This window comes from Podarcis pityusensis, assembly GCF_964106645.2.
Source record: "Podarcis pityusensis genome assembly, chromosome: 6".
Classification (NCBI taxonomy): Eukaryota; Metazoa; Chordata; class Lepidosauria; order Squamata; family Lacertidae; genus Podarcis; species Podarcis pityusensis.
In genome coordinates, this window is record NC_138030.1 from 48471062 (window position 1) to 48496356 (window position 25295).

The window sequence follows — 25295 nt, forward strand, 5'->3', positions numbered from 1 at the left end:
CTAGTAGGAAGTACACAATTTTCACAAATATTTTTGAAAAGGTTCTGGACCAGTAGTTACTATACAGCAAAAACACAAGCAGTTGTGACACATTAAAGATTAAAATTTATTGGGTAGTTTGACACAAATGGAAACATTTAGAAATTAGTTGTAAAACATTCAATTCTTGCAGTGAGCTCCTCCACTCACCTTGAAAGTTCATGTTTTCCCATCAAAAATGGTACTGGGACACTAGGACATAGCTCTAACTTAAGAAAAGTTTGATTCTTTTTCTGGGAGACTAAATCAAGAATGTTTAGTTGGTCATAACACAGCCTTCCTAAACTTGCTACACTAACGTACTGCTGTGCTAATTTGTCCTACTCCTTATCTTGCATATATTTTGAGATTTGCACAGAAATTGCATTGACAATACCTCTTATTTTATGGCATTACAGCCCCACTATTTACAATTTTTTGTATGCACACAGCTGCAGAGGAAAACACTTCACCTTCTTGAAAATGGAAAATCATTAACATGTTCCTATTATGATAATTATGTAGTGGTTAAAGATGGCTGCTCTGGCGGATCATCCTGTCAAGAGAAGCAAGGAAAGAGGAGTTGGTGCTGGATAATCTCTAATCATTACATTTACCACATTTACAAACCTCTAAGAAGCTTGAGGTTATATTTCAGAATTGCTTGCTTTATCCTTCATAATTGTTGAGCTTGATAACAGTGACTTTTCCCCAAGTGCTTCCCCATAAACTCTGTACTAGATGATGGGGCTAGATGATGATTGGTCCCTGGAGCCAAAAAGGTTTCCCACCCCCAGTCTTAAAAGTGAGACAATCCTAAAACTGACACATTTAGTGCATAAGAGTGGGTCACTGGTCTCTTTGTCAGCTTTCTGTGGGGCTTGAAGAGAGAGAAGCTGGTGCAGGAATGCAACAAGCTATGCCTATGCTATCCCCCTGAATTAAGGAACTTGCTGTATAGGAACATAACACAAGTAGAAAACCCCTATGTTCTACTTGTGTATATCTCCCTGAATTAAGCACCCATGGTGTTCCTATAGTCAGGTGCCAACTTGAATAAAATATTGGGACGCCCTGTGTAATCGATCAAGAGACACACTGCTCACACACCATTTGAATGGCAGTGCCCATCAACTTTGGGGGGGGGCAGCCCCCTCAAATATTTTATTGGGGGGGGGGGCAAAGGGACCTCGGCCCCTAGGAGTTGGGTCCTATGCCTACATACATCTCCACCAGTGAGAAACTGAGGCAATGGGAAACTGCGTAGCCTGTGCAAGAACACAATGGCATTGTGGCATTGTATCCAGTCAAATATTGCCTACAGGAGGGGAAAGGGGACTGGCTTTCAGCCTGAAGGCCAGGTTCCATCATGAGAAACTGTCTGGCGACTACATACCAATGGTGAGCTGGCCAGAGGCAAAAGTGGGTAGAGAAACAGGCATGGCTCTTAACAGTGAAAACAGACTCTGACCATAAAGGTTGAGAGGTTTTCACATGCACCCATGCATATCTCTCTATCCTCTGTCCAGGCAAGTGCGAGGCATCACCACAATCCAAGGACTATTCCAGCCAGGCAAAAACACTCAAGGAGGGTGCAAAGCAGCCTGAGGGGTGTGTGGCCTGGGAAGAGGCCACCCTATAGCATATCTCTTGCCGCAAGACAAATGAGTGTTCTGTTGGAGGGTGTCTTACCTACAGTGCTGACTTAATGGTTGAAAGCATGAGAAACACTCTTCCTCCTTCTTCCGGGCAAACTGCTTTCAGCTCCTCTCTGCTCAGTGACAGAATCTGGTTTCCGTCAAGGACTCCAAGGGCCTTCACCGTACTGTTGAAAGATGAAGGAAGAAGGGAAAGTGTGTTGGGATTCGCAGGATGCTGAGTAAGTCTGCAGGCTTCAGCTTGCAACAGGCTGATGCAATACTCTGTGAAGTGCTGGGTCAGAATGACTCAGCAGTAACATGATTGGCTGTCACCAGTTAAAAAGAAAAGCCTGTTCAACAGTAATTGTGGTGCTGTGGTGGAGTGGTGTAGATGAGTGTGGAGTCCTCTTTTGCCTCAAGGTGCAGGTACTCTGTCTGAACTGCTTCTGTAAATATTTGTATATATATTTGGCTCACATTAAACAATACTGCACTAAAGAACCTGGGACTCTGAGCGTTCTGCTAAAAGCGCCGCGAGGAATTCGCGACAAGTGTACGTGTGTGTGTGTGTGTGTGTGTGAGAGAGAGAGAGAGAGAGAGAGAGAGAGAGAGAAAGCATCAAAGCAAGGTGGCAAAAGATGGTACAGGCTTGAGACATCCCCAAAGAGAAGAGAACAGTAAAAGGTAAAAGGTAATGGACCCCTGGACAGTTAAGTCCAGTCAAAGGTGAATATGGGGTTGTGGTGCTCATCTCACTTTCAGGCCGAGGGAGCCAGTGTTTGTCTGCAGACAGCTTTTCGGGTCATGTGGCCAGCAGGACTAGACCGCTTCTGGCACAGCGGAACACTGTGACAGAAACCAGAGCGCATGGAAACACAGTTTACCTTCCTGCCACAGCTGTACCTATTTATCTACTTGCACTGGTGTGCTTTTGAACTGCTAGGTTGGCAGGAGCTGGGACAGAGCAACGGGAGCTTACAATGGGATTCAAACCACTGACCTTTCAATTGGCAAGCCCACGAGGCATAGTGGATTAGACCACAGCACCACCTCTTCCTCAAGCCTGTGCCAGGCAGAAGGTAGACTTTGCCACAAATATAGTGCTAGCTGACCAAGCAGTTTTTAGCCCACTTTAGTTTATATGCTTTTATCATTCTGTGTGAAAAAACAATTCTGTGAGATAAGTAAGGCTGAGAGACAGCAACTTGGGTGACTGAGAATTTGAACCTGGCTCTTTTACATCCAAACCCATCACTTGAGCCTCTAGGTCACTTTTGGTTCTGCATGGCTCAGTAAACCTAGAACTGGATATTTCATACAGAACTCAGCACTGAGATCCTCTTTAAAACCACATTTTCATCTATAGTAGTGAAATCTCTGAAGCTTTGGTGAAATCTCTGAAGCTAGAGGGAGGCAGAACAGGGATTACAGCCGGGAAGAATTTCACTCCACTCTTTTTAGCCCTATGTACCATCTCTTATATTCACAACCTTCCCTTCTCCTGTTCTCCCTGAACTTTGCAAAAACCTCCATGTTCTTTGGTTGTAGAACATACTGTGCAAGATAATCAAATCACATTTCATTATTTCTGAGCTTTCCATTCGAGTCATCTTTATACAGAGTTTGGATTTTTTAAAATCCAGCGCACACCATCACCGTGATAAAGTATACAAGAGTGGCACTCCCTACTATTCCATTGTTTTTCAATGGAGAAATAACCAGACAATTTCTGAAACTGGCCCCGGACCATGATAATAGTGCCGCTGTGATATCGGGCTTTGTTGATCTTCATGCCTTTTAAGTCTAAATTGAAAGTTTATTATCTTTGCAGGCAGTCTGCTAAGCTATGTATCAGAAACACAGCACTTAGGAAAGGGTCTGGGGCCGAGTTATTTGTTAGGGATAAGCTTTCTTGGGTCAGTAATTAATGCAGCACCTACATCTTGGAAAAACCTTTCATCCTGAGCCAAACTGTGACTTCTGCTGGTGAAGAACTGGGCCGGAGATCAGGGAAGTCTCTTGAAACCTTAATGCAGACACATGAGGAGAAAGATATTTAATAGAGAACAATGATTGCCTCCAACTAAAGGCTTACATCCTGAACAGCTGAGTGGCTGCAATTTTGGGTACTTAATTTTTCTTTCTTTTAGCTCTCAGAACCAAACTAGATATGAATTTGCATAGTTGCTTTAAAAAAAAATAAAAAGCTGGTGTTGGGGGAGGGCAGATTAAATGCTTTTTCTCTGCCATGGTCCTGACTGAAATCCATCACCACTCAGCACTTTCCCAGCACTGAGCATAGGGCTGCAGGTGGTTGTTGGGTGCTTGGCCCTCTTTGGCCAAGCTCTGCTTTTACCTGATCCACAGATGTCGGCTGTGGAGCAGGTGGATATGGCTTGCCTGAAATGGCTTCAGGGGCCCAATTGGGGAGGCCTGGTGGGCTGGAGTTACCCCACCCCTGCTTCTAATAGCTGCTTTTGCTGGAAAACCACTGCAGCTGGCCTTTTGAAATCTGGCAGGATTCAGAATAGGCAAGCTTGTCTGCAAATTTAATCAAATTTTGCCCAGAACTTTTTTTTTTAAAAAAAACAACTGTACATGGTTCCTTAAAACAACAACAACAACAACAGCAAATCACATTTCAGAGCTTTTCAGTACAAACACTTGTGAATTTCTTAGTCTGTAAATTGGCAAGCTTTAGCCACCATAGAGGGTTGGTATGCTTGCAAATTTCATCCGCTTCTGTGAAAAGGGGAAAAAATAGCCTATGTCCCAATATTGAACCCGGGGGTGGAGGTGAGGAGAGAAATGAAGCAAAGGGAGTCCCATGCACAGCTGGCTCCCAGCAGTGTTTGCAGAGCTACCTAAATTTCCTCTGGAGCACTTTCTAGGTTTCTGGTCATGCATTGCGTTGCCTCTTTTGAAGGGCAGACATTGATATGCTCAAAGACTGTGCAGAGCAGATGTATTTTACCAACTCATAGCTCCCTATCTCTGTGCCACTGCAATGCCATCCAGCACAATAAAGAATAGTACCTACTTGCTCTGCGTTGTTCCCATTAGGTGTCTTCTGTTCCATAGGCTCCAGGATATTGTTAGGGATATAGCCTGTCTCTCCTGCAGCATTTCTAGCAAGCCACCATTTTTTCCGTTGATCCAAAACCTAAACAAAGGAGAATGTGTGATTACTCCAAAACACTGCAACTGATTAAAATGAAATACCTGTGCAGTGGTACCTCAGTTTACGAACTTAATCCATTCCGGAAGTCCGTTCTTAAACCGAAACTGTTCTTAAACTGAGGCACGCTTTCCCTAATGAGGCCTCCCGCCGCTTGTGCCCTTCCACCGTTCAGATTCTGTTCTTAGACCGAGGTAAAGTTCACAAACCGAGACACTACTTCCAGTTTTGCAGAGTTCGTAAACCGAATAGATCGTAAACAGGCCTGTTCTTAAACTGAGGTCCCACTGTATACTGCCTTTGAGTTCTAGTGAGGGTGGAATGTAACCATGAGAAAGGAGATATCAGTGATGTTAGTACAAGCCAAGGGCTACCCACTTAACTTTCGAGTTCCATAATGCAGGATAGTAAACCAGCCTTTAGCAAGCTGGTGATCTCCAAGGGTGGAATCCAACATAGCACCAAGTCCCATGTCCCATCAGTACAATAATTCTTGCTTGTGCAATGTAATCTTCTCCCTCACTAGAGGAGGGAGAAAGTCTGTTGCACTGATGGAACATGAAAAGCACTGCAGTTACTTTGGACTACAGCTCCTATCTCCAAGAGCTGGAGCTCTTGGGAGTTGGAGTCCAAAATATCTGGAGAGCATGGCATTGGCAAAGGTTGCATTAAGCAAAAATTATCAGTGAGGCAGAAATGGAATGAGCTAGTTAGAACAGTGAATCATCAGAGATATTAAGAAAAGGTTGGAGAGACTTCTCTCTTTGGGTGGGAGAGGTTCTATTGTCTACTGATTAGCTTCCAGCTCCAGAGTCCATCTACAGCAAGAGCGATTTCTTGACAAAGATTAGGGTTCAAAGTCTTTAACCCTTTAACCCTGTCTTTTCTTTCTAATAAGCTCATGCAACATTGCTGAAACCACTGCTTGATAATTGGAATTATTACCCTATTCCCATTGATCTGGTTTTCCCCCCTTCCTGACCTGCCTGAGTCATGATTGGGCTGCAATCATTTGGAGTGCACATGGGTGCAATTAAGCAACAGGGCAGGAGGCTTGCTGAGCTTATGCAGAAGGAATAGCTGTCCATGGAGGTACAGGTCAATTTTGTGTCCAGGGCAGCTGTTTATCAGCTTCATTTGGTACGCAGGCTGAGACCCTACCTGCCCACAGACTGTCTCGCCAGAGTGGTGCATGCTCTAGTTATCTCTCGCTTGGACTACTGCAACACGCTCTATGTGGGGCTACCTTTGAAGGTGACCTGGAAACTACAACTGATCCAGAATGCGGCAGCTAGACTGGTGACTGGGAGTGGCTGCCGAGACCACATAACACCGGTCTTGAAAGATCTACATTGGCTCCCAGTATGTTTCTGAGCACAATTCAAAGTGTTGGTACTGACCTTTAAAGCCCTAAATGGCCTTGTTCCAGTATACCTGAAGGAGCATCTCCACCCCCATCATTCAGCCCAGACACTGAGGTCCAGCGCCAAGGGCCTTCTGGCAGTTCCCGCACTGCGAGAAGCCAAGTTACAGAGAACCAGGCAGAGTGCCTTCTCGGTAGTGGCACCCACCATGTGGAATGCCCTCCCACCAGATGTCAAAGAGAAAAACAACTACCAGACTTTAGAAGACATCTGAAGGCAGCCCTGTTCAGGGAAGCTTTTAATGTTTGATGTATTACGGTATTTTAATATTTTTTTGGAAGCCTCCCAGAGTGGCTGGGAAAACCCAGCCAGAAAGGTGGGATATAAATAATAAATTATTATTATTATTGAAAGTGCTGTTTTTACCAGGAGGTTAGTTTGCTGAAGGGTAAGGAACTTCTGTCTTACCTCTAGGAGATCTCCTTTCATCAATGTGAGCTCCCTGGGGTTTCTTGCATGGAAGTCACATATGGCTTGCATAAGTTGGGGAGCATCAGATGCCCTGATGAGAGCAGGAGAATGGAAAATGAGAGGCCTGCTTTAGGACTAGAATAACGTGTACATATTCACATACAGGCATATACATGGCTGATAGAATCATTTTCTGATTAATTTCTGTGTAGGGATAATCAAGGGGACTCAGAATTGTGAGGATATAGACTCCTGAGACAAACACAGTTTTTTCTATGTGCTGTTTTGCTGTTGGGTTCAATGGGATTTGCACATGTCCACAACCCTAAACTTTATCTCCTAGTACTTTGGCCACCTCATGAGAAGAGAAGACTCCCTGGAAAAGACCCTGGTGTTGGGAAAGATTGAGGGCACTAGGAGAAGGGGACGACAGAGAACTAGATGGTTGGACAGTGTTCTCGAAGCTACTAACATAAGTTTGACCAAACTGCGGGAGACAGTGGAAGACAGGAGTGCCTGGTGTGCTCTGGTCCATGGGGTCACGAAGGCTCAGACACAACTAAACAACAACAAGAACGTCACATGCTAGAGCCAGGAAGAGAACATACCTGCTTGAGAAGCTACTCCGGCTTTCTGTGCGGACCTGTGTGGAGGAAAACACAAGAAATGTATTGGATATTTAAAAAGCTTATTCTGAGTCAAAGCCACTGCTCTTGCTCATTAAATTCATGTGCAGAGACAGCAGCAGAATGATGTTATCCTTTGTCATCGCTAGTTACCAGGGAAACACACAGTTCCCCCTTGTGTTTCAGTACTACAGGTTGCAAGGTCTACTTCTGCTTTTCATGTGCTTTTAAAGGAGAGATTCACCTTATCGAAATCAACAGAGCTCTGCCTCCGAGTGGGCATCGGCGGCACCCATCCACTCAAGAACGTGGGCTGGTAGCTGGGGATGGATGGTCCCTCTGGATGTTCTGCCCTATGGGGGAAGAAGAGAACTTGTAGTGAAGGGCCTTCCAAAATGCGAAGGTGCATCCTGCTACAGATGTGGAGCCAAGGATGTTTCTCGCAATGCAGGATATTAAGTCCATGACCTTTTCTTCAGACTTCCTGCTGGAAATTCACTTGCGTGGCAGAGTTACTTGTACTTTTACACACTTTCAAGGTGTGACTCAGAGCTAGGGTCAACAAAAGACATAGTGCAGCTGCAAATGAAGAACATAATCAGAGTCTTGCTAGATCAGGCCAAAAGACCAGTTGTCTGTTTCCAGCGGTGGCCTGGCAGATGCCTCTGGCCAGGTTCCTGCTACAGTGAGATATGTCACTGGAATGTACTCATTAATGTCTATCATTAAGTTCAAATGGCATGCTGCTTTGCACATGCTAGCTCCTTTGTGGGCTTTATCCGTACCTGCTTAGATTCCAAGCATCTCCCAAATTCTTCCAAATAAGCTGGTCTTTGGAATCCAACGAGCACCTTAGCAAGTCAATTGCTGCAGGAATCAGCAAAGGTGAGGACACCGTAGAGGCCAAGTTGGTCCAAGGACAATTGGACAAAACCTGCAAAGCAACAGCATATGAGATCATGGAGCCTGACAGTATCTTTGTCCCTGCCCAGTGTGGTCAGGTCTCCAGGAAGACTTCTTCTGAACATAAGCTCATAAGAACCCTTTGTTGTGCCCAAAGAGAGGACCAAAGGTAATACTATTCATCTCTCTACTGCCTCCTTCTAGGGATCTCAAGGTTTTAGGAATTTTTTTCACAGGTATCATTTGGCGATTGTCCCCTTTCATGCAGAAAGTGAGATATATATAATAGTGCTTGGGGGGCATCAAGGTCACCAACAAATCAGGAGCAGGTTAGGAGTAAAATGCATGGAGTCCTTAATCCAAGCACTATGAAATCTAATTATTATGGCACAGGAAAATCCATAGCAGAGTTTCAGTGGCACACACTGATATAGCAAATAATATCTTTAATAATAATGGGGGAGAGTAGATTACCACCAGAGGCCTCCAGGAGTCTGTTCCTGGCTAGAATACTCACAATTTTCAAAGTGGAAAAGATGAGCTGAACCATCTCAGGAGCGCTTGGTTGCTGCATTGTATGTTCAAGTTTTGCCTGGGGGGGAAAGGCAAGCTAATATTTACACTGTTAATATATTTCTCCGGGTGGCATTTAACTTTTTCTCAGAGCAGACCTATCAAAATGCACATGACTAAGTTAGGACCATTAATTTTAATGCATGGAGCTGCAGAAAGCTTGCTTCCCCACCCCTTAGCAAAAACACTGTTTCAACTTTCAGTTGCTCTGTGGTGGCAGAGAATAGGGAGTGGCACTCTTCCCCTTCCCAATCAATGGCCCGAGGACCATGAAACACTGGGTAGCGGCACCATTTCTGCCCAGTGCTACCACCAGCAAGGGGAGATCAGCCTGGCCTCCTTCAACTGGATGTTGATGCCTGCTACCAAAGCTTGTCTACTGTGGGACAGAATGAGGTGGCTGCCTCAGGTGGCAGCTGCAAATAGGGTGGCAGGAGTCAACACAGCTGTGTGTGTCGTCATGTGCTACCTAAGCTAACCTGCTTCCCTCAGGTGAGGTGGAGGATGCTGTCTGATTGCCAGTGTGGAAGTAAGGTCAACTGCTGCCAATCTGGCTGGCTTCTGTACATGGAATGGGGGAGGTGTCACCTTGTCCTTTGCCTCAGGCGGCAAAATGACTTGGGCCTGCTGCCTGTAAGCAACTCATCCCCTTTTTTCTGGCACTGTCAAATATCCTCTCCCTTCTCTATCTTTCCTCTCCACTTCCCTTTCCCTCTATGTCTTGCCTTTAAGACTGAAACTACACATGGTGTTCTGTTATCTGTCATTCCCTCTTCCCTCACATCTCTTCTCCTTCCCCCCTGGGAAAAGGGGCAAGTTAGATGAGAAAAGTCAGTAGAGGAAAAAGAGTTAGTGCCCAACCAGCCTCCTGTTAGGAACTGAAACTTGGGCAGCTAAGAGAGAAAATGAAGAAAAACATTGTCAGGATGAGGCTTGCCCTTCCTTTTGAAAAACACTGTTCCTAATTGCACTTGCTAATTGTAAAAATGGCATGTCATCTGGTTTGTCCCTTAGACTGTGGCTCACAGGGAGGACCTGTGTCTTTTATGGAGAATGCCTGCCAGCAGCATTGTGTATTGAATTTTAATTGCTTTGGGAAAAGGGTTTTTTTTTTCATCTGGAAAGCAGGTACAAAATATAATCAATGGATACTATTTGATCCTTTATCCATCTCCGTACTGGTTCACATCCCTATTCCCCACCTTCTCCTATCCATACATTCCTTATCCTGCTCTGGTGGGTCAAGATATCTCCAAAACAAATCCACCGTGAGCCTCTCCATTTGCAATGAATGGCTGCAGCAGGACACAATAGGGCTCTTTGTGCATCTGCCCTAGTTGCTCCGCGCTTGGGAGGCCGGGCCTTCAGGCGGGGGAGATGCCTCTCTCTTCAGATACGCGGCCAGCCCTGCTCATGCTGGAGAATTTCCTTGCCAAGTTTGTGCAGGCTGTACACTGACCTACCAGCAAAATGAAGCTGTATTTGATCTTCTGGAAACAGTCCTTGAACTCAGACTCCGGAGGCATTGCTGCAGATCCAGAGAAAGAATCAGTCAGTCAGCTCAACCAGAAACAAACAGGTGTTACAGGTAGTGTTACTCATGTAGAAGCCTTTGTTTATCTAGGCTCTTAATTTATGGGCTGGTTCATAGCATGAACACATGCACACAGCTTTCAACCCCTATTTACAATCCAGATACGCCAAAACAATTGGCAGGTAACATGAACAGAAGCTGGTTTGATCCAGAAAGCCTCAGTGGGACAAAGTCAGTTTAAATCCAAGAGACTGGCTTTGCTAGCTGTGGGTGTGGTCAGCATATCTGTCAACGTTTTCCCCTTTTTAAGGGAAATTCCCTTTGCAAGAAAAGGGAAAAGTTGACAGCTATGGTGGTCAGCATAGCATAAGTAAAGATCACTGCCTTACTGTCCTTCCAGTCCATAGATGGGGAAGCTGTGTTTCTCCAGATGTTGTTTGGCTCCTATCTCCCCTCAGATAAGGTGGCAAATGGTGTGTGATTATGGGAGCTGTAGTCTTGCAGCAACTGGAGGGCCACAGGATTCCTAGCCTAATCCCAGTTATTGAGGTTTTCAAGCACAGTGCAGATAGTTTGCCTAATAAAAGACAAACCCTTTTATTCCTTTCGTCTGACACTCGCCCACTCACCCCACATCTTTGCACAGGCTTGTTTTACACTGAAAATCCAACCAGTGCCACATTTATTGCAAGAGTTTCCATTGCTCCCAGAAGCTCTCAATACTAATTCACCAAAGACATATATTTTATTGTCAAGTTGGCTTATGGAGATATGTATGTTTGGTAGGTACATCTGGTAGCTGTGAGTTTGGGCCTGTTTTAAAAATAGCTCCCGAAAAAGAGCTAATTTTAGGAGAGGCATGGGGAAAGTGTGGGAGATTTTACGCAGCTAATCGTAACTGTGCATAATTGTCAGTAAGAAAGGGGTTAAAGAACACAGAGCTGTAAATTTCTAGGCAAGGGGAGGGAGGAAGTATGGTTTGTTTCCTGTTCCCCTCTCTCTGAACCATGCAAGCAAAGCACATTTCTGAGGCTGGGACTCTAGACTCAGACTGTGTGTTTGAGACTCACTTTTGTATTTTGCAAACAAATATACCTTGCCAGTGTTGTTTCTGCTGTAGCATTGAACAATGCATGAGAGAGACCTGTGATTACTATAAGTAAAACATTTAAACTTACTAAAGCTTGTGGTCTCTTCACTCTGAGAGGGGTAGAGGCAGGGGAGAATGCTTAATGCTTGGACATTTAAAGGTCTAACAACCTACAGTATGTTTCCCCTGCTTTGAAAATGCTGTTTTAAACTCTGCTGAGGGCTGTTTTGGCTAAAGAGTGAGTCAAGCCCCCCCCCCTTTTTTTAATTCAGTGAGTCATCTATTTTTCTTTTGCAGTTCCCTACACACATGGGACTTCAGGATTAACTGACATTCCCCAGTTATTTCCCAACAAAAAGGGACCAAAATAAAATAAAATAGAATATTAAAGACCAATGTTATATCTGAAGTAGGAAAACAGTGAGTTATGGTTCAACCTTCAGTTGTCAAAGGAGCTCTAAGGGCAGATAAGGAGACAGAAAATAAGCAATCAAATCTGCATAGAATGTTCATATTTCTGCAAGGACATGAAGTGTCCCCATGAATGAATTACTTGGAATCCAATCTCTATCTCACCATCCTGAGTGCATCGGATACAAATAAGCCACCCACTCACTAGCTCACAGGCTCTTCATTAAGTTGAAAGTGTAGATAAGACAGAACGTAACCAAGCAACTGGCTTATGGCTCAACACAGCTGCCAAGGCTAATCCTCCACAGGCCTTGGCCAGCTACAGCAGCTGCTTGGAAATTTCCCCTGTCCTAGCAGACACCCTGATCCAAAGTGCACAAGCCATCCCTGGTGGACATCATCAAGAATAGCTTCTGTGAACTTCGTGAACCTGTGACCCTCCAATCCAGCACCTAGAGGTGCCAGTGTACCTGATAATATCTTCAGTGACTGCAAAAACCCACAATAAATATTCTGTCAACAATCCGCAACGCATAAGATACTGCTTGCTTTTTCTGCTCAGTTCCTGTTTGCGCTGGCTGGCCTCTCCTACAAAAGTCCCTCCTCCCTTAAATATACTCATGTTTCATTGAATGCCAGGATTCGATGCCCACACCATTCTGAACAGTGGAGAGGGGCTTTGAGCTTTTTTTTTTTTTGAGTTATGCCACAGTGGCTGACATGGGTGCCTTTCCCTACTATTGACTGTGGTCCTGTTGATTTTTCTATGTAATAATAATAATAATAATAATAATAATAATAATAATAATTTATTATTTATACCCCGCCCATCTGGCTGAGTTTCCCCAGCTACTCTGGGTGGCTTCCAATCAAGTGTTAAATCAAGTACATTGTCTATGTCTTGTTATTGTACTGTTACTGCCAAAGAGGGGGAGAAAACCCATGAGATTATCTGTCTCAAGTACCACAGGATCTTGACATCACTTCAGCAGTACGTACCTTGGCCTGGTGTTAGGGTAGGGTACTGTTCTTCAACCTTGGGCTCCTGTATGTTCTTGGACTACAACTTCTGTCACCCATGACAGTTGATGGGAATTGTAGTTCAACAACATGTGAGGGACCCAAGGTTGATGCACGCCAAGGCAGGCATTGTCATATATTGATATGCTTAAGGCAGAAAAATGCTTGGGGTCAGAACCTCATGGCGACCTCTTTGCCATTCTTATTTACCCTCTTTGCTTTTATTCTTTTTCGACTTCTTCTTCTTCTTGTCATTCTGGGATCTACTGGTCTCCTGTACTTTCCCTACAAACGTTTCAATGTCATCCAAGACATGGTTCAGGATCTCCTGCGGCCAGCAAAGGAACAAAAATAAATAAATAAAAAATTAAATCAGACACTGCATCAAAAGCTGTTTCTCAAGGAACCACCAGAAGTTCAAATTCTCTCTCTTTTTTTTAATAAAAAAAAGAATTATTTATACAACAAGAAAAACAAACAAACAAAAAACACAAATACCGAATTACACACAAATTACAAAAATAACCATAGACACTTAATATTCTTAGCAAACAATAAAACATCTATTGGTCTTAACACTAAAGACCCAACCTCCCATCTATTCCATACTTCAAATTCATATTACTTATTGCCAATACACTTTTTTTTTCATAATTAAACTTATTCTCATTAAATCTAATTTCTTATATCTACCTTGCAACTATTACTGAAGTTCCTCAAATGCTGCAACAGAATTTAAACTACTATATTTATTTTTCAGATATTCTTTAAAAACCTCCCATTTAGAAACAAATTCCTGTTTTGATTTATTTTTTATTTTTTCTGATAAACCATCTAATTCAGCATATTCTGTCAGCTTTTGGATCCAATCTTGAATAGAGGGGATTTCATTACTCTTCCATTTTGCTGCGATCAACACTCTTGCTGCCGCCGTCGCATATAAAAAGATACCCTTCCTCTTTTGTGGAATATCCAAATCTGTTATTCCCAGGAGGTAGGCCTCTGGTTTTTTATTGAAAGAGATCTTTAGCATTTTTTGCAGTTCTGCATGTATACTCTCCCAGAATACCTGTATTTTCCTACATATCCACCACATATGGTAGAATGTTCCTGAGTCTCCGCATCTCCAACAATTACTTGATACATTTTTATACATTTTTGAAAGCTTCCATGGTGTTAGATACCATCGATGTTGCATTTTTTGAAAGTTCTCTCTAATCGTGTAACAATTTGTGAATTTCCAATTGATCTTCCATAAATTTTCCCACTGGGCCATGGTTATTGAGTGGCCAAAATCCTGGGACCACCTCACCATTGCCACTGTTACCTCCTCCTCCTTGACTGTCCAGTCAAGGAGGAGTCGGTAAGTTTTGGAAAGAGTTTTTCTTTTAGAATTTAGAAGATCAGATTCGAATCGGGAAATTTCTGTTGAGAACCCCTTTTGTTTGTCAGATTTAAATTTTTCAAATAACTGATGGTATTGGAACCAGTCTGAAATGTGGTCTCTTATTTCCTCAAAGTTTTTTAATTTTATTTGGTTATCTTCATTTTTTAGAAGTATTTTATATGTTGGCCAGCTTTCCTGAGTATTTTTCCGTTTTACTGCTATGGCTTCTACTGGAGAAGTCCACCACGGGACTTTAGGCTCCATCAGGTCTTTATATTTTTCCCATACAGCAAAGAGTGACTTTCTTATTATATGGTTGGTAAAGTTTTTATGAATTTTCGCTTTTCCATATATTAGGTAGGCGTGCCATCCCCAACGGTTGTCAAAACTTTCCAGGTCGAGGAGGTCCGAATCCTGCAACGTGCACCAATCTTTTAGCCAGGTGAAACATGCTGCCTCGTAGTAAAGTTTTAGGTCAGGTAGGGAAAAGCCTCCTCTCTCTTTTATGTCTATTAAGATCAGGTGTTTAATCCTAGGTTTCTTCCCTTCCCACAGGAATCTGGAAATTTCTCTTTGCCATATCTTGAGACAACCTGCTTCGCCCAGTATTGGAATCATTTGAAATAAAAAGATTAATTTTGGAAGTACATTCATCTTTATAATGGAAATCCTACCCAGAAATGTTAATTTTAGTTTACTCCAGGTTACAAAGTTTTTTCTAATCTCTAACCAAGTTTTGGTATAATTATCCTGAAATAAGTTTATGTTCTTGGGGGTGATCCAAATACCCAGGTATTTCGCTTTTGAGGAGATTTTCAGGCCCAATATTTTTTCTAAATCGTCCTTTTCTTCTGTGGTTACATTTTTAACAAGCATTTTTGTTTTTGTTATATTCAGCTTGAAGCCTGCCACTTCTCCAAATTCTTTAATCAATTCCAGCACTCTTTTCAGACTTTCTTTAGGGTTTTCAGTCAGTCTGTTATGACAGAAGTTCAAATTCTCACAGCCATCATTGGAGACTTTGTTTTATACTGGCTGATTATCTGTCATTTTTGCTTTGTTTGGTCTTCAGCTCAAGTCTGGGAGAAAAGTCTCAGACAAAAGAGCAGGTAAATTAGTCATATGATACATTTGGCTATCACAAATTACTCTCGGACCAAGGGTTATAGGGTTATAGGAATCCGTTAATGTTTGTAAGGTTGGCTCCTAACTGCCCATCTTCCTGACTCTCTTCTATCCGACAAACCAGTTTTTGAGCTATCTGTCAATATCTGCTCAGCAGAAGTGCTTATTGACTGCACAGTGTTCTTCAAAGTAGCCCAACTCATGTCTCTATCCAATAGGCATTCATATCACACCATTCATTCATTATTTTATTTGTATGTTGCCTTTCCATAGTTAAAGCCATGCTCAAGGTGGATTACAATATAAAAAAATACTTAATTACAAAGATAACAAAAGTAATCATGAACAATAAATAAAACCTCAAAAAGCACACAGTCAAATTGAAAAGGTTCCACACTAAACATATTAAGATTTAAGATAAAGATACAACCCCCCCTCTCTCTCATCATCTCAATAATAGCAAAAACAAAAACCCCTAAACAATGCCCCAGCCCAAACGTCTGTTTAGCAGCCTCAGCTTTTGTAGCTGGAGTCAGCCTGAGCCCTCTCCTCCCAGACCAGTTGGAAAAAGGCCTCCAAGGCAGGGAGCTGGTCTTCCAGGTCTCACAGCCAAGAGATGCCCCTCTCCCTCTGTCCAGTCAAGCTCTCAGACAACACAGCTTTCCTGCCCTGCTTAATCAAATAATCCCCCCTGTTATCAGTGCTTGAGGTTCCTACCCTCTAGAAAGACAACGGGGAAAGAGGTTGAGTTGGGGGCTAGCAGGAGGTGGTATCCGGGAAAGTACTTACAGCATCTCTGTCTGTGTCTTGCATCATTGGAGGTCCAGGGTCTTCATACATTGACTCATATTTCTGCTGCTGGTGAAGTGGCTGTTCTGCTTCTGCAACAGAGTCCCAAGATCAATAATAATAACAATAATTTATTATTTATACCCTGCCCATCTGGCTGGGTTTCCCCAGCCACTCTGGGCAGCTTCCAACAAAATATTAAAAATACATTAAAACACCAGTCATTAAAAACTTCCCTAAACAGGGATGCCCTCAGATGTTTTCTAAAAGTCAGATAGTTGTTTATTTCCTTGACATCTGATGGGAGGCCATTCCACAGGGCAGGCAGCACTACTGGGAAGGCCCTCTGCCTAGTTCCCTGTAACTTTGCTTCTCGCAGTGAAGCAAGACATACCACATCAGGAAGCAGGGCAACCATTTAACATGTTGCACTATCCTGCACTATCTCTGCAGCTTTCTTATGACACCTGGAAGCGTAGATTTGATCCAAGGTGGGAAGAGTGCACCCAATTATTCTCTCCGCAGTTTTTACAGCCCTGGACAGCATTGTTTTTTCCCTGACTGTGCAGCTCCCAAACCACACACACAGACCTTAAGTTAATACACTCTCAACAGTACAATGGTACTGTTACAGGCCCATGTCGTAAAAGCGTTTGCTTGTGCTCACCTTCACCCTCCTCAAAATCTGCTTTAGAGGGTTGGGGTGAATCCCTAGAACAGATTTAGGGGGATGCAGGTGGAGGAGTGAAAGTCCTTGCACTAAAGAGACACGTTATGCAGTGCTACTTTGGATACAACCCATAGGCAGTTATTCTTGCTTAGGAGATACAATGTCTCCTCTGACCGCTTCCTGATGCATTATGAGAGTGGGAGCTACAAATGCTGCTGCGTGTTGCAAGAGAGACTGTAACGTCATCATTACCATAGTCCACAGGGACTGGGCCAGCTCTCCAGGGATGTTGCTGCTGCCTCTGCCAAGGCTGTTGTGCTGGAGAAGGCATATGGTTTGGCTCCATTGGCCCTACTGGTCTTCTTTCTTGGGAGATCAGTGGGGATTTGTCAGTACGTGATGATCGGCTCTGCTGGTACAACATATTCTCCAGGTTGCTCCTGATAAGATAATTGAGAATAAGTACATTCTTAGGAAAGCAAGAATGAAGGAAAACCTTGGAAAATTCAGCACTGAACCTGAACCTAAAGGAACTGCAAGAGCACTGGTGGAATCTGCCTGGGAGAATTTGGATAACAAGAAATCACCGAAAAGTGTGAGAAAAAGCTTGTGAACATGGGAGAGAGGGAGATGCCACATGCTTAACAGGCAAGTGAGGCAGAGATTCACAGCCTAACAACTCAGTATGATTGGGTTCCAGGTGGCCGGTAGAAATAATATATTTCTCTATGGCTGGGATATATCTTACGTTGACTTGGGGGAGAAGTCTCTCTGGACTGAGGAGTTCTGCATTGATAATGATTATGCACAAGTTAAAATCTAGCAGGCTTCTGGAGAAAGAAAGGTTTGGCTGTCCATACCACAGGCCTCTAAATTTCTCACTACCTGAGCAAGTTGTGATTCTGCTGTTCATCTCTCAACTCCTCAACGGCCTTCTCCACTTTGGTTTTCAGCAGCTCAGCCTGGAGGAAAGTAAAAGCAAGTCTATCACTTTTTACAACCATTCACCAGCATCTACCAAAGTTCCCCTGAAAATATCTTCCTCTAATCTCAGTTTCAGGCATGCTCTGAGCTGGAACTCCTGCTACTACTGTGGTGCACAGGGAATAGAAATCACTCTCAATTTCTATGGCAATAGCAGCAGTAATGGGTCCCCCTTACCCTTGGGAGGAAATCTGTCACCAGTTTATAGAACTCCTTTTAGCTCATGGTAGTGCAGGATGGAGGACACGTACTTGAGTGATCCAAGTTGTAGTGAGTACAGGGAACTTCTACAACGCAGTTCTTACTCTCAGATTCTCCCTCCCTCCCTCCCTCCCTCCCACCCTCCCTCTTTCTTTCTTTCTTTCTTTCTTTCCATCCATCCATCTTGCACACAGACACATGGATAAAGGTCAAACGACACATGTTAATGTGTGACTGCAATGATTGTGTTTTAAATCACAACAATGGGAGGCAATGAGAATCAGGAGCACAATGAGAGATTTTTGCTCTTGTCCCATGGTCCTGGCAGAAACCGCTCCCCACCCCAGCTGCTATTTGCCACAGGAGGGAAAAAAACCCTACCAAATAGCAGCTGGGTGAGTGTTCAGGGGAAAAGTTCCCCATGTGTCATGGCCCCACCATGACTATCTAAAAAGACACAGTAAATGCAATCTTTCATTTCATGGAACATACAGGTTGTTCTAACCCCCCTCCCTGCCCAGGTCTCTTCCTTCCTCTGGGCCCTGAAGTTGCTCACCCCAATCTGCTCGCACTGAAACAGCATGATGCTAGTCCTGGATGGTCTCATTTCTTTCACAGTGATGGCCAAGATGGAGTTGTAGATGCAGCTGTCCAAGACACAGGCACATTCCTGGATATATTCCAGGGGGTAACTATCCAGCTCTTCCTGTAAGCAAAGAAAGAAATCAGTGTACAGTCAGCAGCAGTGCAGGCCATTGGGGATTCCCTGGCAATCTTCCAGGTCTGAAGGATGGGGTGGGGAGCTCTACAAGCCAACCTGTGACAGAGCGAGGACGATCTGCTGAGACCAGCTTGACTTTTAATCATTTTTTATGGTAATACCATAGGTATATCTTTAGCTGGTGTGAAAGGCAGTATAGAAATGTTTTATGAATAAATGTATAAATGAGTATTTAGAGGTCTGGTCCCTTCCAATCAAGATGTGGACTCAGTTACTTATCACAACTTGTCCCCCGCTGACATTACATGGTGTGCACAATAAGATAAAGCAACTCTGCTTACCTCTGCCTCAATGTCAGTCAGCAACAATCTGTTATCCTTCACCTGCAAAAGCATGTCTTGTCCCCACACCTGACCTTGGGCATCCATCATCTTGAGTCGGTTAATACAGTTCTCTACATTGCTAATTTCCTTGCCATCAACACTGCAGGTCAGAAGGTGCTGGGAATAGAAGCCATAGTTTAATTGTTGCAGCAGGTAATCAGGACACTCCACCCCCACATAAACAGTTTCCATGGAAGGGACCAGGAAGTATTGCATTGAATGGTCCTCTATGCTGTGGTGCATTAAGGCTCTACCCTTTCTATGAAATTATAAGGGCTGTAAGCTGAAAGCTTTAGTTGAACCATTGGTGGAGGAAACGCTTATCTACTGGGGCAAATTATAATTAAATGAGTAGTGTGTTTATTTCTAGTGATAATTTGGTCCTAGTATGTTACTGCGAAAAGGAATGAAAGAAAATATTAAAGATGCTCATTCTTCCTACTATCTCAGAAAATCCTACACAGATGTTTCAGTGGTATACAAATATATTTAAATTTAATTGATTGATTAATTGGATGATCAAAAAGCAGATGATTTTTCAGCTAAGTATTTTTAAATTGTGTAGCAAGTATAGACTTCTAGTGCTGGACCTCAGGGTAACTTCAGGTCTGAGAGACTAGGACCTGAGCTCCTTCTGTGCACAGTAGTCAGGAACTCATGGTTCATTTGTGTGACGATTTTATTGGATTGCCCTGTGGTGATTTATGGACCTGCTGGTGGCAATCTTCTGGGTGGAAAACCTTCTGGTCCTGGCCTGGCTCCACCCACTCAAGCTTTCCATTGAATCTTCCTGGGCAGGAAGGAGTATAAAAGCTTTCTTTGAACAATAAGGATTTCCTGAGCTCTGATGCGCTCCTGGCTACTTGCTTCCCCCACAGCTCTTGGCTCCTCTGCCCATGGCTCAGCCTTGAGTGAGGGAGCAAGTGGGATCACAGTTGGCATGTCCTGTCCCTGCCTAATCCACATTCATCTGAATGAATGATGAGAGCCTCTGCACATACAGTCTGGAGCGGTTCCCCATTTCTGTGGAGAAAGCCTTATTCATGTAGGTTTTCTTTTAACACATTCAAATGAATGTGTGTAGGTTGGGAATGGTGCATGATGCTGTGATTCTGCTCCCTTCACCAAACATGTTCCTTTGAACACGTGTAGGAGATGAAAGTCAGGGAATGGGCGACCCACATGGGATCTCCTGTGGGAGAGAGTATGAGGCCACCAACATGATGGGAATTGTGTGGCACCACCAAGTTTAGGAACTGGCACCACTGCATGGGACCAGTTCATTCTTCCACTATGACTGGACAGAATGAAATGTCTCTGCTTCCCCAAGCTTTTCCTACCTCCACGCGGTGCTGGAATTCATGTTGGTGCTTTATCATACTTTCAGTATATTCCTTCCGCTGGTCTATGAGAGCAAGAGAGAGAGAGAGAGGAGGCACAGTATGAAGAAATCAACTTCAGTACCCCCAGATGTAAGGGAATCCTCACTTAAATATATGAATCCAAACCTCTGTATGAGGTTTGTACAACCTCTTGTACAAATATCAGGAAATTCAGAATGGTCAAATAGCTTTGGCCCCAACGATTCATAAGGAAGGCATCTTGGAAGGAGTTTCTCGTGTGGCCAATGAGTTGCAAGCAAGTGCGTAAGTTGGAGCAGGGCCGTCCCTATTATTAGGCAGAGTGTGGCAACTGCCATAGGCAGCAGACGTTGTGGGGAAGCAGCATCCAGATCCCTAGCTGTACCCATTAGTTGGAGGGCAGAATTGTGTGTGCCACACCGCCTGCCACCACATTGGCCTGAGGTGTAGTGGCAGACACAATCATATTGCCAATACCAAAAGAAACTCCAACTGCCAGTCCAGTTGACTTCTGCACCATCTTCACCTTTGCCTTAAGCAGGAAGATGTTATGAGACCTTACTTCCTAGGTAATCCTTGGTCTTGCTTTACATCACCCTCCCCACTACCTCATCCCTCCTGGTAAACAGCAGGAGGTCATGTAATCATCTCTGCTTCACCATGTGGTCTACTACAGCCCTATGGCTTCATTGCTGGGTGATTAGAATGGATGTGTGGCTTCTATTAATATTGCTCCAATGTCAAATGATTAACTGTGCAACTAGGGACAATTTCTTATTTTTTATTGACAAGCAGGAAGGTGGGGGTGGGGAGCTCTCCACCCTTCTAACTAGCTTGTTTGTGAGGGACGGCTGATCTCACTGCTGTCTGAGGAGGAGAAGAGAAATCATAAAGGAAAGTGGCAACTATATTACTCTAAGGCCAATCCCTGAGGTAAAAAGCGTTCTAATACTGCTGTGACAGAAATAGGAGAGGACGCAGGTGGCATCTACAATTTGGTTATCTCCCCCCCCCCCTTCCAATATGAGACTTTGCAGCAAATAATAAAAATGAACAAAGAAACCCTGAGAGCTCTCGGATGGGGATTCAGACTTATTAAGACTGGAGATGTTGAATGCAGGAGAAAAGAACAGGCTGTTCTTACGGTAAATGGACTTGCCACTTGGCCTGGTCATGCTGTTGGCTTTGTTGAAGCTGCTCTCAGTTTCACTGTGGAGGAAACAAATAGACACAAGGGGTTGAAATGTTCCCTAGGTTTTAAAATGTCTAAATATATCCACCTTACATGCCTTAAATTCCCTCACCCTTCATCACTACTAGGTAAAGGTAAAAGGGCCCCTGACCATTAGGTCCAGTCGTGACTGACTCTGGGGTTGCGGTACTCATCTCGCTTTATTGGCTGAGGGAGCCGGCGTACAGCTTCCGGGTCATATGGGCAGCATGACTAAGCCGCTTCTGGCAAACCAGAGCAGCGCACGGAAACGGCATTTACCTTCCCGCCAGAGCGGTACCTATTTATCCACTTGTACTTTGATGTGCTTTCGAACTGCTAGGTTGGCAGGAGCAGGGACCGAGCAATGGGAGCTCACCCCGTCACGGGGATTCGAACCGCCGACCTTCTGATTGGCAAGTCCTAGGCTCTGTGGTTTAACCCACAGCGCCACCCACGTCCCTTCATCACTACTACATGGAGTCAAAACTGGGTACTGATGGCATCTCCCCACAAGTAGGGATGCTGCAGCATCCATCTCAATGAGCCTTCAGGGGATCCTGAGAGCAGGAACTCAGTTAACAAAGCTCAAATCCCCACTCAGCCAAGAAGCTCACTGGATTGCCTTGGGACAGCTGCCATCTCTCAACCTAACCCATCTCACAAAGATGTTGCAAGGCTAAACCTCAAGTTGCTTGGAAGAAAGGTGGGATATACGAATAATAAACAAAAAAGCAAACAAACCTTAACTAGCAACAGGGCTGAAAAGAGGCATATTTTAAAACTGCCATGGGAACTATGTAGTATTTTGTATTTGCAAACCACAGAATCCTAATTAGAACTTGGCATCTTCCAAAGAAGGAACATAAAAGGTCTAAAGTTTTCAGAATCAAATTCTTCCTGATGAAGAAAGACTCTTGTCCACATGCAAGAATGAATATAACGTGAAGAACAGTTGGTTGTGGCAAGCAGAGTCCTCCAGTGGTATCAAATGGTATGAAAGATATGCATAAACTTACTTGTAAGAAATGTCATTCCTATGGTGAAAGAGATCTGCCATCTTCCTGACTTTTGATCCTGTGGATTATACATCAATTATATCTCCAGACAGATGCCCAACACTCATGTCTATCTAATCAATATTTCAGGTTTGCATGAAAGAAGTAGTGGGATGTGGTAAACTTCTCTCTATTAAAGACTTTGGATCAAATTGTGAACTCCTGTACATCTAGCTGCCCACTCAAATCTATTCAGAGGCTGAAATACAGCTAAGGAGAAAAAGAAATAGAACTAGCAAAAATCCAAAATAGAAGAAGAAAGAAAAGAAGGGAAAGAAAAATGAATGGAAGGAAAACAACACAGAAAAACAACAACCTGAACACCATCAGATGGTCCTCAGTACTGCTTACTTTTTATACTGCATATTTATATGCCACATCATCCTTAGGCCATAGGGATGGTGGAGAATTTTTATTCAATTCACACTTAAATATTCCTTAATTTGCACTCTCTGAAATAATACAAGGACTGAAACACAGCCACCCTGTGGAATTCACACTTCTCTGAATTTTGCAATGCAGCCAAAGAATGTGTATAAAAAGGCATATACCAGAGTAAAGTGTGCATACACATTCACTTATTAGTGAACTAATATACATAAGTGCATAACTGTAGGGATATTTTCTTTGCAAAAATGTGTACATTAGGAGAAATTCACACTAAGATGCTGGTGAATTTTCATGAAAACCTTTTTTTAAAAAAATGAATAAATTCACATGCTGATGTTAAAACGTGAAGAACTGAACTTAAGACTGGAAAAATAAGAAACCGGGAAGAAACTGAAAGATGTGCCCACCCTTATTAGTCACCAAGTCCATTAATTATGTTTACCTTGCACAGTTGAGCTTTGCATGGAAATGTCACTCATTGTAAATCGAGCATTTCACAGCCCTTTGGACTTTCTGCTTATGCCCCCACACTTGACGTTTCTCTGTGTGATTACATATATACATATGCACACATATACATAAACCAGCTGGGATAAAACCTCATGCGGCCGACAAAATGGGCTTTAATCCATGAAAACTTAGTGCCACAAATCCTCCTTATTTTCTGTGTGGTGTAACTAAGGGTGGCTTGCTTCACATGCCACACCACATCAAATGTGGAAGTGTTTCAGTTTCCCTGAGAGCAGGTTGCACCCTATTTTGCTTCAACCCAGTTGTTTTGCTGCTGTGCCACGCTGAACTAATCCATTGTTTGGGCTTAGTGTGTTGTCCAAGTCCAGGCTAATAGTTTACAGCTCATTGTTTGCCTGGGAGAGCTAAGTGGTGAGCCCGGGTTCAAATGACACCCTCAGCGAAACTATGGCTTAGCTCAGCACAGTGGGCAAAAGGCCAATGAAGAGGAAAGCAACCACAATATCCTTTCCCAGAGCTTGCACACCTACTTACACATTCATGCCAAGCCATAGTTTAGCTTACTGTGCCATGGGAACTAGGCCATAGTTACCTCTCCTGAAATTTGCCTAATTATCAATAATATTTTATGGCTGAGTCTTATGTTTCCAATTATACAATAGCGGCCTTTAGCAGCCATGGGTGCTCTTAAGAGCCAAGCAGTTTGTTCCATCTCCATATTCCAAATTGCTGGGATGTCAGGACACCAGGAATCAATTATATTTAGGGTATTTCCAGCCAGAAAGATTTGTACGAGGACAACAGGAAGCTTCCTCCTACCAGGCCAGTTTGTTTGTTCATTTGTCTCCAGTAACTGGCAGCAGTTCTTGAAGATCTGAGGATTTCCCCTTGCCCCCTTCAAGCTGATCCTTCTAACTAGAGAGAACAGGGATTAAACCTCAGACTTTTTGCATGCTGAGCACACACTCTACCACTATGCTACGGCCTCTCCCATATGTGGGGTTGAGCTGGAGAAGGGGATGTGGCCATTCCCTTTGTATGAAAGGCAAAAGCACAAGCAGTTCTTTTTGATACATGTATAGATTATTTTAAACCCCACTTTCGTGCAAATTTCAGCTTCAGAACATCCCTTCCACTGTATGGAAAGTCACTCTATTCCTCTCTTCCCTTTAGACACCGTGACAAACACTCCCTGGAAATGGGATTAGCTGTACCTGGAAGTATGAGAAAGCAGAAGGACAGGGAAATCTGAGTACCATCAACGAGCGGCTAGGAAATGGTGAAGCAACTCACCTTCTCAGTTGCTGCAGCGATAGCTCCTACTGTAGAACAAGCGCAAGGCCCCCCTCTGCTGCGCACAGCACCTGAAAGCAGAGCAGGGAAGGAGTCGACTGGGTTGGATACATAGCTTCAAGTTTAGACTTTGCCCCCTCTGTGAAAGAAACAAACAAACAGAGTTAAGGTCTGAAAGGCGTAGAGCAATTCATATCTGTCAGGGCTTGACTGCTTGTGACGCAGAGGCTACACCTTGTGCTCTTTGGTCTCTCGTGTACAGAAAGAAGCAATCCATCCTATTCAGTACTGTTGATGTTGCCACCACTGCCATGTACATCTACTACACTGTGGCCATTTCAGTGTCATACCTCCTGTTCATAGACCCCCTCAAACCACAACCAACTCTGCTTGTGCCAGAACAGTCCTTACTTAGGAGAGAGCA

At 43.7% G+C, this 25295-nt stretch overlaps 1 protein-coding gene across 2 annotated transcripts; it reads right to left on the reverse strand.

Moving 5' to 3' along the window:
- Positions 1-82: 82 nt before the first annotated feature.
- On the reverse strand, positions 83-25022 carry EPS8L3 (EPS8 signaling adaptor L3). Of its 2 annotated transcripts, none has more exons than XM_081011915.1 (20): positions 24872-25022; positions 22679-22736; positions 21594-21658; positions 20429-20493; positions 19047-19205; positions 18541-18690; positions 17685-17761; positions 17052-17239; positions 16130-16218; positions 13039-13156; positions 10237-10301; positions 8718-8792; positions 8083-8231; positions 7542-7650; positions 7280-7314; positions 6669-6762; positions 4699-4821; positions 3599-3684; positions 1711-1843; positions 83-574 (listed from the first exon to the last, which is right to left on the reverse strand). In XM_081011915.1, exons 2-19 carry the CDS (start codon positions 22717-22719, stop codon positions 1711-1713), a joined length of 1821 nt encoding a protein of 606 aa, XP_080868041.1. In that variant the 5' UTR covers positions 22720-22736; positions 24872-25022; the 3' UTR covers positions 83-574. The 2 variants fall into 2 exon arrangements, with proteins under 2 accessions (XP_080868041.1, XP_080868040.1); XM_081011914.1 differs by having other exon boundaries at positions 16130-16221.
- Positions 25023-25295: the final 273 nt, after the last annotated feature.

Coding starts and splice junctions, on each gene's coding strand:
- EPS8L3 (XM_081011914.1), bottom strand. CDS start 22,719: ATGGCAGATCTCTTTCACCATAGGAATGACATTTCTTACAA. Junction 21,659..22,678: donor AGGAATGACATTTCTTACAA/GTAAGTTTATGC, acceptor TTTCCTCCACAG/TGAAACTGAGAGCAGCTTCA. Junction 18,691..19,046: donor TGACTGACATTGAGGCAGAG/GTAAGCAGAGTT, acceptor CTTTGCTTACAG/GAAGAGCTGGATAGTTACCC.